The sequence below is a fragment of the Mastomys coucha genome, unplaced genomic scaffold (genome assembly GCF_008632895.1).
Source record: "Mastomys coucha isolate ucsf_1 unplaced genomic scaffold, UCSF_Mcou_1 pScaffold21, whole genome shotgun sequence".
Classification (NCBI taxonomy): Eukaryota; Metazoa; Chordata; class Mammalia; order Rodentia; family Muridae; genus Mastomys; species Mastomys coucha.
Window position 1 is genome coordinate 109,424,129 of NW_022196904.1, and position 13,363 is coordinate 109,437,491.

At 37.9% G+C, this 13,363-nt stretch overlaps 1 protein-coding gene across 6 annotated transcripts in view; it reads left to right on the plus strand.

Moving 5' to 3' along the window:
* The window catches only part of LOC116102882 (ATP-binding cassette sub-family A member 3-like), a 139,290-nt gene that overhangs the window by 6,105 nt on the left and 119,822 nt on the right, over positions 1-13,363 (plus strand). For 4 of the 6 annotated variants that reach the window (XM_031388115.1, XM_031388118.1, XM_031388117.1 and 1 more), the window contains exons 2-4: positions 7,220-7,388; positions 9,338-9,590; positions 12,742-12,869. The exons of the other annotated variants lie outside the window; for them this stretch is intronic. In XM_031388115.1, coding sequence (XP_031243975.1) covers positions 7,329-7,388; positions 9,338-9,590; positions 12,742-12,869 — 441 coding nt within the window. In that variant the 5' untranslated portion in view covers positions 7,220-7,328. The remainder of the gene's footprint in view (positions 1-7,219; positions 7,389-9,337; positions 9,591-12,741; positions 12,870-13,363) is intronic. 6 annotated transcript variants of the gene reach the window in all.

Below are 13,363 nucleotides of genomic sequence, written 5' to 3' on the forward strand. Positions count from 1 at the left end.
CCCCACACTCCAGCATCTATCCATTGTCAATGCCTGCAGGTCCTGAGAGAACTCCCAGCCCAAGTCTGTAGAAATTTTGGCTGGCTTGATATTGTGCAGGTAGCCACAGCTGCTATGAATTCATGAGTGGACTCACTACGTCATGTCCAGAGGATAGTATGTCATAGCTCTCCTCCCCAACCTCTGGTTCTTACAGTCTTTCTGTTTCTTCTTTTTCAGTGTTCCCTGAGCCTTGCCAGGAAACTATAACCATTGCTCTTAACTACATGGTAAAACTATTGCTAAAGACACCACATACTTTGGATGCACTTATCAAGCCCACCAGGAAATTCCTCCCTACTGTCTAGTTTTCACATTGCTAAGACGTGCTATTCAGACATCTGGGGGAGAAAAGACAATCTATATCCCCCCCTCCTTCTCTCTCTCTCTCAATCATTTATTTATTTATTTTACACTCCAGATTTTATTCCCCTCCCAGTCCATCCTTCCACATCCCACACCTCCTCCCCACCCTTGTCTTCACGAGGATGTCTCCAACTCCCACCCCATCCCTCCACCCCACCAGACCTCTACACTCCCTGGGGCCTCCACTACGTTCTTACAGATCACAAAACCCTGTATGCTACAACATCAACCTACACAGACAAAATAGGCCCTCTGGTGCAATAGTAGCATAATATTAGGGGTTACTAACCTCTTTCTGGTTGGATTGAGGCCTGCTCCATGGGATGGAATTTTGTGCCTAGAACTAACCCTGGGGAAGCTGTAGTAGTAGTAAGTCTTAGCATAGAACTTGTTGTTATTATCTTGCTAAATAGTCCTGCTAAATTTTCCTTCTAAGTATTTATGTTTATATTCATAGACGGGGGCGGGCAGCTCTCAGCCTTAGCAGGTCTTTTTTTTTACAGTGGTAGAGTCAGTGAAGAGATGCATAATGGATCAAAGTACTGAGATAAAAATCCGAGTACTCAGCCTAAATGGGACATCTTCAGTACTCTTTCTCTTATTGGTACAATCCCAATGTTATATTGAAAGACTTGGAGAAGCTCCCATCTCAGTCACATTTTCTAAACAATAAAGCTAGCATGGAGTGAGATGGGAGAAGATGGGGTACCAGCAGGGTGAGACAATACAAATACACTGACTCGGTATTCTTTCCAAAATTTAGTAGACTATCTTGAATAAACATTTTTCCATTTTATTATCCTCTTAAGTCAATTAGAAACTTTTAATGGTTATGTTTTAGTTGTCAGATAGAATCTTACTATGTTGACCTCATTGGCCCAGTACAGATGATATAGGCCAGTCTGACCTTCCTCTGAGTGCTAGGGTTAAAAGTATGTGCCACCATACCTAATAATGGTTATGTTTTTAGATTTTTAGCAGTGAAATAGCTGTTTTGTTGTCAGAAATAGATACTGACCTTCTCACACAGCTATACCAAAAAGTTCACTGTAGAGTGAGTTTTCAACCATGTCTTATGTACATTTTTTCTGCTTTCCAAATTCTTCCTTATATAGTAACAATTTTTATTTTTTCTACAATATCTCTTTTACTTTTTTATTTTTTATTAATCATTCCATTTGTTTACATCTCAAATGGTATCTCCCTTCCCTGTTAAACTTCCACAATGCCCCATCCCTTCCACCTTCTCCTCCCTCCCCTTTGCTTCTATATGAGGGTGCTCCCCCACCCACCACCCATACCTTCCCCACTGCTCCAGCATCCCTCTGCTCTGGGACATTAAAACTCCACAGAACCATAGGCCTCCCTCCCATTGATGTCAGACAAGGCCATCCTGTGCTACATATGTATCTGGAGCCATGGATCCCTCCCTATACCCTCCTTGGTTGTTGGTCTAGTCCCTGGGAGCACTGGGTGGTCTGGCCAGCCAACATTGTTCTTCCAATGAGGTTGCAATCCCTCTCTGCTCCTCCAGTCCTCTGCCAGCTCCCCCACCTGGGTCTCTGAGCTCAGTCTGATAGTTGGCTGTGAGAATCCACATCTGCACTGGTCAGATGCTGGCAGAACCTCCAGGGAACAGCCATACCAGGTTCCTGTCAGCAAGTGCCTCTTGGCAAGAGCAACTGTGTCAGGATTTGGTGTCTGCAGACAGGATGGGTCCCTAGGTGGGGCGGTCCCCAGATGGCCCTTCCTTCAGTCTCTGCTCCATTTTTTATCCCTTACTTTCCTTTGGACTGGAACATTAAAAACTTTGAAATGGGTTGGTGGCTCCATTCCTTGACTTGGGTCTGTGCCTATCTACTAGAGGTGGTCTCTGCAGGTTCTATTTCCCCTTTTCTGCATATTTTGGTTACAATCATCCCCCTTGGGTCCTGGGAGCCTCTCTCTTTCCTGGCACCTGGGATCCTCCAGTGGCTACCCCCAGTTCTTCATCTCCCGCTATATTTCAATTTTGATTTGCATTTTCTTGATGACTAAGGATGTTGAACATTTCTTTAAGTGCTTCTCAGCCATTCTCAATTGAGAATTCTCTGTTTAGCTCTGTATTCCATTTTTTTAATAAGGTAACTTGGTTCTCTGGAGTCTAACATTTTGAGTTCTTTGTACATTTTGGATATTAGTCCTCTAGCAGATGAGATGTACGGTTGGTAAAGATCTTTTCCCAATCTATGGTTTGCCATTTTGTCCTATTAACAATATCATTTGCCTTACAGAAGTTTTTCAATTTTATGAGGTAACCATTTGACAATTGTTGAGCATGAGCCATTGGTGTTCTGTTCAGGAAATTTTCCCCTGTGCCAATGTGTTCAAGGCTCTTTCCCACTTGCTCTTCTATTAGATTAAGCATATCTGGTTTTATGTGGAGATCCTTGATCCACTTGGACTTGAGCTTTGTACAAGGAGATAAGAATGGATCCATTGGCATTGTTCTCCCTGCTGATCTCCAGTTGAACCAGCACATTGTTGAAAATGCTGTCTTTTTTTTCCACTGGATGGTTTTAGCTCCTTTGTCAAAGATCAAGTGACCATAGATGTGTGGGTTCACTTCTGGGTCTTCAATTCTATTGCATTGATCCACCTACCTGTCACTGTATGAATACCATGCAGTTTTTATCACTATTGCTCTGTAATACAGCTTGAGGTCAGGGATGGTGATTCCACCAGATTTTTTATTGTTGAGAATAGTTTTTGCTATCCTGGGTTTTTTGCTATTCCAAATGAATTTACAAATTGCTCTTTCTAACTCTATGAAGAATTGAGTTGGAATTTTGATGGGGATTGCATTGAATCTGTAGATTGCTTTCAGTAAGGCCATTTTTACTATATTAATCCTGCCAATCCATGAGCATGGGAGATCTTTCCATCTTCTGAGATCTTCAATTTTTTTTTCTTCAGGGACTTGAAGTTCTTGTTTTACAGATCTTTCACTTGATTGGTTAGAGTCACACCAAGATATTTTATATTATTTGTGTTTATTGTGAAGGGTGTTGTTTCCCTAATTGATTTCTCAACTCATGTATCCTTTGAGTAGAGGAAGACTACTGATTTGTTAGAGTTAATTTTATACCCAGCCACTTTGCTGAAGTTATTTATCAGCTGTAGGAGTTCTCTGGTGGAATTTTTGGGGTGGCTTATATATACTATCATATCATCTGCAAAATAGTGATATCTTGACTTCCTCCTTCCCAATTTGTATCCCTTTGATCTCTTTTTGTTGTCTAATTACTCTAGCTAGAACTTAGAGTACAATATTGAATAGATAGGGAGAGAGTGGGCAGCCTTGTTTTATCCCTGATTTTAATGGGGTTGCTTTGATTTTCTCTCCTTTTAGTTTGATGTTGGCTATTGGTTTGCTGTATATTGCTTTTATGATGTATAGGTAAGGACATTGAATTCCTGATCTCACCAATACTTTTAATATGAAGGGGTGTTGTATTTTGTTAAAGGCTTTTTCAGCATCTGAGATGATCATGTGGGTTTTTTCCTTTGAGTTTATTTATATAGTGAATTACATTGATGGATTTCCATATATTGAACCATCCCTGCATTCCTGGAATGAAGCCTACTTGATCATGATTGATGATGGTTTTTATGAGTTCTTAGATTCGGTTTGCAAGAATTTTATTGAGTATTTTTGCATCAGTATTCATAAGGGAAATTGGTCTAAAGTTCTCTTTGTTGGGTCTTTTTGTGATTTAGGTATCAGCATAACTGGCTTCATAAAATGAGTTAGGTAGTGTTACTTCTGTTTCTAGTTTGTGGAATAGTTTGAGAAGTATTGGAATTAGGTCTTCTTTGAAGGTCTGATAGAATTCTTCATTAAAGCTGTCTGGTCCTGGGTTGTTTGGGTTTTTGTTTTGTTTTGTTTTTTGTTTTTGTTTTTGTTTTTTTCCATTGGGAGACTATTAATGAGAGATTCTGTTTTCTTAGGGGTTCTGGGACTATTTAGATGTCTTCTTTGATCCTGGTTTAACTTTGGTACCTGGTATCTGTCTAAAAAACCATCCATTTCATCTAGATTTTCCAGTTTTGTTGAGTATAGACTTTTGTAGTAGGATCTGATGATTTTTTGAATTCCCTCAGTTTCTGTTGTTATGTCTCCCTTTTCATTCCTGATATTGTTAACTTGGATACTGTCTCTCTGTGCCCTCTAGTTAATTGCACTAAGAATTTATCTATCTTGTTGATTTTCTCAAAGAACCAGCTCCTAATTTTGTTTATTCTTTGTATAGTTCTCTTTCTTTCTACTTGGTTGATTTCAGCCCTGAGTTTGATTATTTCCTGCCATCTACTCCTCTTGGGTGTATTTGCTCCTTTTTCTTCTAGAGCTTTCAGGTGTGCTGTTAAGCTGCTAGTGTATGCTCTCTCCAATTTCTTTATGGAAGCCCTCAGAGCTATGAGTTTTCCTCTTAGCACTGCTTTCATTGTGTCCCACAAGTTTGGGTATGTTGTGCCTTTATTTTCATTAAATTCTAAAAAGTCTTTAATTTCTTTATTTCTTCCCTGGCCAAGTTACCATTGACTAGAGTGTTGTTCAGCCTCCATGTGTATGTGGGCTTTCTGTTTGTTTGTTTTTTCCTTGTTATTGAAGACCATTCTTAGTCTGTGGTGGTCTGATAGAATACATGGGATTAATTCAATGTTCTTGTATCTGTTGAGGTTTGTTTTGTGTCCAATTATACGATCAGTTTTTAAGAAGGTACCATGAAGTGCTGAGAAGGTGGTATACTCTTTTGTTTTAGGGTGAAATGTTCTATAGATATCTATTAAATCCATTTGGTTCATAACTTCTGCATGTTTCACTATATTTCTGTTTAGTTTCTGTTTCCATGATCTGTCCATTGGTGAGAGTGGGGTGTTGAAGTCTCCCACTATTATTGTGTGAGGTTCAATGTGTGCTTTGACCTTCAGTAACATTTCTTTTATAAATGTCCTTATATTTACAGCATAAATATTAAAAATTAAGGGTTCTTCTTGGTGGATTTTTTTTTCTTTGATGAGTATGTAGGTAGTGTCCTTCCTCATCTTTTTTGATAACTTTTGGTTGAAAGTCAATTTTATTGGATATTAGAATGGCTACTCCAGCTGGTTTCTTGGAACCATTTGCTTGGAGATTTTTCTTCCAGCCTTTTACGTTGAGGTAGTGTCTGCCTTTGTCATGAGGTGTGTTTCCTGCTTGCAGCAAAATGCTGGGTCCTGTTAGTCCTTTTTTATTGGGGAATTGAGTCTATTGATTTTGAGAGATATTAATGGCCAATGATTATTGTTTCCTGTTATTTTGTTGTTAGAGGTGTAATTATGCTTGTGTGGTTCTTTTCCTTTGAGTTCATTGTGAGAAGATTCATTTCTTAGTTTCCTTGGGTGTAGTTTCCCTCCTTATATTGGAGTTCTTCCTTATCTTCTTTAGGGCTTGATTAGTGGAAAGATATTGTTTAAATTTGGTTTTGTCACGGAATATCTTGATTTCTCCATCTATGTTAATTGAGAGTTTTGCTGGGTATAGTAGCCTGGGCTGACATTTTTGTTCTCTTAGGGTCCGTATGACATCTGCCCAAGATCTTCTGGCTTCTGTTGAGAAGTCTGGTATAATTCAGATAGGCCTGCCTTTGTATATTACTTGACCTTTTCCCTCTATGCTTTCAATATTCTTTCTTTGTTCTGTGCATTTGGTGTTTTAATTATTATGTGATGGGAGGAATTTCTTTCCTGGGCCCATCTGTTTGGTAGACTTTTTGTATGTTTATGGGCATCTCATTTTTTAGGTTAGGAAAGTTTTCTTCTATAATTTTATTGAAGATGTTTGCTGGCCTTTTGAGTTGGGAATCTTCACTCTTTTCTATACCTATTATTCTTAGGTTTGGTCTTTTCGTTGTGTCCTGGATTTCTTGAATGTTTTTAGTTAGGAGCTTTTTGCTTTTTATATTTTCTTTGACTGTTGTGTCAATGTCTTCTATGGTAACTTCTATGCCTGAGATTCTCTCTTCTATCTCTTGTATTCTGTTGGTGATGCTTGCATCTGTGACTCCTACTCTCTTTCCTAGGTTTTCCATCTCCTGTGTTGTCTCCTTTTGTGTTTTCTTTAATGTTTCAATTTTCATTTTTAGATCCTGGATGGTTTTTTCAAATCCTTCACCTGTTTGATTGTGTTATCCTGTATGTATTTTAAGAAGTTTATGTGTTTCCTCTTATTTCTACTTATTTACCTGTGTTCTGTATTTTAATAATAAAGAGAGTTGTTTATGTCTTTCTTAAAGTCCTTTATCATCTTCATGAGTTGGGATTTTACATCTGAATTTTGCTTTTCAGGTGTGTTGGGATATCCAAGATTTGCTGTGGTGGGAGAAATGAGTTATGATGTTGCCAAGTAGTATTGGTTTCTGTTCCTTAGGTTCTTGCACTTGCCTTCACCATCTGGCTATCTCTGGTGTTAACTGACATTGCTGTCTCTGAATCGGGCTTGTCCTTCCTGTGTGCCTGTGATTCTGTGATCCTGGGGATCAAGCTGCACCTGGATGTGGGCCGAGTGGGTGGGGATCCAGAGAACTGGTTCCACTTCAGGCACAGGTGCAAACCAGAAGAGGTTTGCATCTCTGGCTGGGTCATTAACAATCTTTATTATATATTAAGAAAACTAGTAGAAAAATGTTAGTAACCATACAATTTGCTTTATTTCAGATATATAATCTCAACAATTTTTGAGACTGATTAAAAAGTAGTAAAAATAATCCCATTTTGTTTATTGGTCACATTTTAGGTAACTTACCTTGTAAAAAACAAGAAGAAAGAAAAAGAAAGAAAGAGAAAAAGAAAGAAAGAAAGAAACCTTTCATCCTTAGAGTTGAGCACATAGTTTTTGTAAAAGAATGAATCAGTTGCTAGTCAATCAATTAACAGTTCTCCTTTGGAAAAATTTTACACTAAAGGTAGGTAAAGGCATCCTTGGGAATGTCCACCAGAGCCCATTTGTTACGTTTCATTCTGTGTACATTTGTGCATACACTTTTGAAAAATTCAGACCTGTGGGTAGATCTTCCAAATGTATAAAAGCCAACGAATTCATACTGTAGAGTGACCTAAAAAAGTAGGGAGAAGGGAAGAAGTAGCTGAGATAATTGAAAGGAATTTCAGAACCTAGGCCCTGCACTTAGAGATAGTAATATACAAAGGCCAGAAGAAAATTCCCAGGTAGGGCTTTTGTTAAGGGCTTCTGATGCAGAGGAGAAGGAAAGCAGCATGGGAGTACCTGTGGCTACTGCCTTTGGGTTAGTGTGGAGACTGGTTAAAGGAAATTAAAATAGGAAGGGCATCTTTATTAAAGCAATGGAGAGTGGAGCTCAAGGAAGGGAGGAACATTCTTCTCTGGGACTACATGGAGCACTTCCTGGAACTCAGGTACTCCCTCTTTTCCTTCCATTTATAGTCTGGTGATTTTAGACAAACCTAAATTAAACTAACCTTGAATTAATATTTTTGAACAAAACATTCCTCACATGATCACCACATCTGCATTCGGTACTGAATAATTCTGACCAAAGATGAACGTAGCTGATGATGAGACAGAAGAGTAAAGCAGAGTTGTCAAAAATTTTCTTTTTTTTCAAGTTACATCAGATATTTGCAGGACCAAAAAGTCATATTTTTTAACCAAAGTAGCCTTCAAAATATTGCAAAATAACTTAGGAAACTTAATTATAATATATACTTAAGATGTTATCTACAGAAAATCTGGTAGAAAACTAATGATATACTGTCCAACTGGGTAGTATCTAAAATTAGTGATTTTTAAAGTCAACCAAGAATAAATTACTTTATTTATTCAAGTAATAAATTACTTGAATAAATTACTTTAGTAATTCAAGGTAGCTTTATTTAGATTTTCTCTGGTAAAAACTCTGGCCCCTTACTTATTCTTAAATTTGAGAGATTTAGGATTTATTTGTGCTCATTCAAGTGGCTACATAAAATCCCAGCAATTGTTGTTGGTCTGGGCACAAAGACCTAGTGTATAAACATCCTGGCCTTGAGGCATAATCTGTTACTTCATGGCAAAACTATTAGAAGAGAAACATACTCAGCTTTTGATGGGGCCCGGAGTTTGTTTGACTTTGTCCTTTTATGCTTGCCCTATGGCCTCATTTTCTAATGAGTTAACAATCACTTAGATTAATTTAGGAGCCCTTGTGACAAAAGCATTAAGAATTTAATGGTTGTTTTGTCCAGGGAGTGATCTGTTAGAGACATAGTTCCAGTTTCAAGTGAGTACATTTATTAACCATGGAACAAGCAAAGGTAAAAGAATAAAATAGAAAGCAGAGGAGAAATAGCAAAACTTCATCAATTTGGGTAGAAATTGACTGGGGAAGTTCCATTGAGACAGCTTGCTAGAGTATGTGACTGAGAATCCCAGACAGAGCAGTACTCCCTTGGGTCAGTAGTCTAAGTAAAAGAACCAATATAAAGCAGTGGATAGACAGCAAAACACCAAATCTTGTTCTTACAGCATCCAGCAGAAATGACTGGGGAAGCACTGTTTAAACAGTCATGCTGGAGTACCTGACAAAGAACATTCTCTTCCTGGGACAAGAAAGGAAGAAGTTCTTCACTCCCATAGTCCACCTCAACATGTGCAAACAGCACATGACAGTTTACCAATATAATTTGTAATGGTGATGCACTTGTTTTCTATAGTACCTGTAAGATTGTTTGGGAGAATTGAATGCATAGAATGTATGCCATACTTATCATGGCTGACAGATTGTAAGTTCAGGCCCTGAATAACCAATGTGATACAGAAGGTAAAACATAAAACTCTCATTTATATTGAATGTGTACTCTTAAGTTAATCAATAACATGTCTTTTTTCCTCTTTTAGAAGAGGCAGATCATTAGTACAGTAACAGAAGTCTTGGCAGCATTGTTGTTTGTAATAATGTTGTTGATATTCCGTGCACTTACTGATTTGAATGTTGCTGGACCATATCATTTCACTCCTCAACCCATTACTACCATGCCTTCTTTCATCAAAGATGCCCAGGAGTGGGAATTGATTTACATACCTTCTGATATTGATGTGGTAACAAAAATCATTGAGGATGTAAAGAGGAATCTCAACACCACTATAAAAGGTTAGACATTGAAGTTTTTGATAAAAGACTGCTGCATCTATAAAAAACAAAATGATGCTAAAAATTGAGGTTAAGATGGAGTTTGTGTCTCACTATTAAGATTTGCGATGTGATGGTGATAAGTAGGTCAGTGTGGAACTGGTAGATAGACAAATCAGTGAGAGAAAGAGAACCCAAAAGTAGATCTATTATACTAAGATGCCAGAATGGCTTTGACGATGATGCAACAGAATATAATGAAAAAAAAAAAAACTTATTCAAAAAATGGTATGGGAACAACTGGACACCAATAGCTAAAACAACAAAAATCTGTATCTTCTGCAAATTAACTGAAAATGGATCATATGCCTAAATGGGAAATGAAGAAGCCTTTAAGAAAGAACATGTGAGAAAATCTTTATAACTTAGAGCTAGTTGATTCCTTAGACGTGATACAAAATTATGATCAAGAAGAATGATGTGAGTTATTTGGACTCCTTTTACCTAATACAGATGTGCCTGCTCTTGAATTAAAATAGTCATCTATTGTTGATTTAAGAAACCTTTCTGAAATTTCAAAAACAGAGGTCCTTTAACATTTTTCTTTAGGTTTGAGTTCTGTGGAAATTGGTTTGGGGAGTTGGGGCTTGCTTGCTTGCTTGCTTGCTTGCTTGCAGTGCTGCAGATTGAACCTAGGGGGTCTTATACATCCTAGGCAAGCCTTCTGCTAAGCTGTGTCCTCAGCCCTGGAGCTTTCAGTTCTCTATACATTTAAAAACTCCATCAGCAATATTGTAACTCACACATATATTCTTGAAAGTCAAGGAAAGCTGAAGTTTATTCAAAGGAAAAAAATTATTATTCTTTAAAAAAAAAAAGAATAGGGAAGATATAAATTTCAGCAACTACCCAGAGGAGAAGAGACGGAGCCAGTGTGGAGGTCCCCTGTATGGTGGACAGTAGCTGCTTGGTTGGAAGGAGTACTTTAGAGAGAGAATAAGCAAGCCCAAAGTATAAACAGCAACAACAGCGAAGAACACATTTAGCTCTGGCCAGCATCAAAAAGAGACAAACAACCTGAGGGAGGGAGGGAGGAAAGACAAGGGGACAGGGAGGTTAGGGGTGTAGAGTTATGCCTTTCTGACAGACAGCTGAACCTCATGGCAACCCATAGAGTGTGCTATGGAGTAAGAATTCAGAAAAAGATAGTGTATTTACATTATCTCATTAAAGGGATACTTATTCTACCTGTCTTGTTTTGTTTTAGCATGGCTTAAGGTGATTTCTGCCTTCCTAGTGGTGATCCTAGCTTCCTGAGGGGTGGTCTCTTGTTCAGTTCATAAACTCACCAAACTGGATTAACCCTTTTCTGGTTTGGGTAGCTTGAAATATTAGGTCTCATGGAAATCTAGAAATACAATTTCAAAGCTGGTACCAGTACTAGATAGAGTTCTAGTCCCCACCCTTAGGTAGAACTTTTAGGTAGGGAAGGAGTGCTCATTAGGGGGAGATAAGAAACTAGATCTTCTGGTAATCCTGGATGTGTTTTGTGTGGTCCCTGCCCTGAGTTGGCTATCTCTTGTTCTCATTACTCAGCTCTGAAGAGCTGACCAAAACTACCATTATAGGATTGAGATGATGACTGATCTGGCTGAATAGGGTATTGGGTGCGGCAGCTGGGGTACCTCTCTGGTGAGCCTATCTAAAAGATACCAGAAGTATATCCATGATTTCTATGTCTTAATTGCCATATGTAGGAAAGAAAGGAACCCCTTGACTGGCAACTGGAAAGAGACTTGAGGGAGAAGTAAAGGGGATAATTATTAGTATTACAAGTCTTAGAATGGGAGGGAGCCAGAAGAGGCCAGAAGAGAGCTATTTTAAATGTCCAAATCAGAGTCCTTTAGTCTCTTGATAGGTTCACCAAGCATGCATCTTCTGTGCTCCTTCTCAATTTTTACTGTGGCCTCCAAGGTTGGACTCAGTAGTGATGAACCCTGTGTGTGTTTGAGCATTCTGATAGCTGCTGGCATGGCTAGAATCACAGTGCATTTTCTTCTAGAGGGAGACACCTTTAACTGTTATTCAATTTTTTGGTTAAAACGAGAGTGGGTGTGTTTTCCCAGCTGCTTGTAGGCATTACATTGTTGACTTAAACACCAGTCAGGATGTCCACACTAGGCACCATTTATTTTATGGAGAAGAAAACCATCCATAGTACATAGTTGTCTAAATAACATCTTATAGAGATTTAACTCTAATATCTAGAGGAAGTGACTCCTTCAACTGTTTAAGAATACGCTAATCATTTTCATTTTGGGTTATTCTTTTCTGGTGGGCATTTGGACTATGCAGGCTGCCAAATCTGACCATTTTTATTTTTAGCATCAGAGTCAGGTGAAGATATGGTTTTTTGAGTCTTCAAATTTCTGTATTTCATTAAGATAATTTTTAAAAATAATTCTTGAATTTATTTTGAACATTTTCTTCTTCCTTCTGGGACTACAATGACCTGTACACTAGATGCTTTGCATTGATCCGTGTGTCGATGAGGCTGTGTTCAACTTCTTCCAGTCGTCTTCATGATGCTGCTGAGGCTGGGCAATTTCACTGTTCTGTCTCCACTACTTTCTTCTCTATTACCATCAAACTGTTATCAAATGAGCTTTAATTTGAAGTGCTAGCCACTCCTTGTCTTTGCTCTTCTTTGAAACAGCTTTATATAACATCAAGAAATACAATGTACCTCTCAGATATACTTTATGTCTATGAAATACACTGAATCAGTGGATTTCAGTGTACTTGAAGTGGCACAAGTACTGTGGCAATGGATTAGAGTTCACACCCAAAGAAGCTATACATAGTCTTGATCGCCACTCCATTAGGGAACACTAGAATGTTTCCTGTCCCTATAGACTGTCCTTGTTGGATGTACATTGTGCTGCTGGTTCATCTAACATCACAAAACTTTTCATAGTAAAAATTTATAAAATGCTGAAAAGATTTTGTACCTGAAATATTCATTAATTACTCTCATGTAAATATTTAAGAAAAAAGGTGATAAATGTCACAATATTTGTAATAGCTTTTTTGTCTATATAAGGTAATATCTCACCTCACAAACAGAATTATTGGATGTTTTACTTAATCAGACAATTTTGTCTCTCTGTAGTTCGAGGTTTTCTTACAGAAGTTGAGTTTGAGGAGTACATTCTGTTTGATTATATGTCTCAGAAAGTATTGGCTGCCATTGTTTTTGACTGTGGCTTCAAAAACAAAAGTGATCCTCTGCCACTTCAGGTAAGAAAATTTTATTTAAGGTTTTCAAATAAGTAGTACTTTTTGTACTATTATACTAAGTAGTATAATAGTACTTTTGGCTTCTAGGATTTTTAATGAATTAATTACTTTTAGGCTAATTTTGCAAATTGAGAAAATATCACTCCTGAAACAAACTAAAAATATGTAATGAGACAAGAATACTAATTCATTTTTGAGTGATTTAATGTCTTGGTATGTATTACTGATTTTTAAGTCTTCGCTATCAGCTTGACTAGATTCAGAAATCACCTAAGAAACCTGTGAGGGTGTTCTTAGAAAGGGTGAACTAAGGGGATAAGAACCACCCTAAATGCGGAGAGTAGTGTCTCATGGGCTGTATCGGGGAAAGGAGAAAGCCAGCAGAGCCCTGCCATTTCGCCTTTTCTGTTTCTTGGCTACAGTGTGCACTACTCTGCTCTGCCATGCCTTTTTTTTTGCATCTGAAACTGAGTCAAAATAAATCTTTAGTCCTT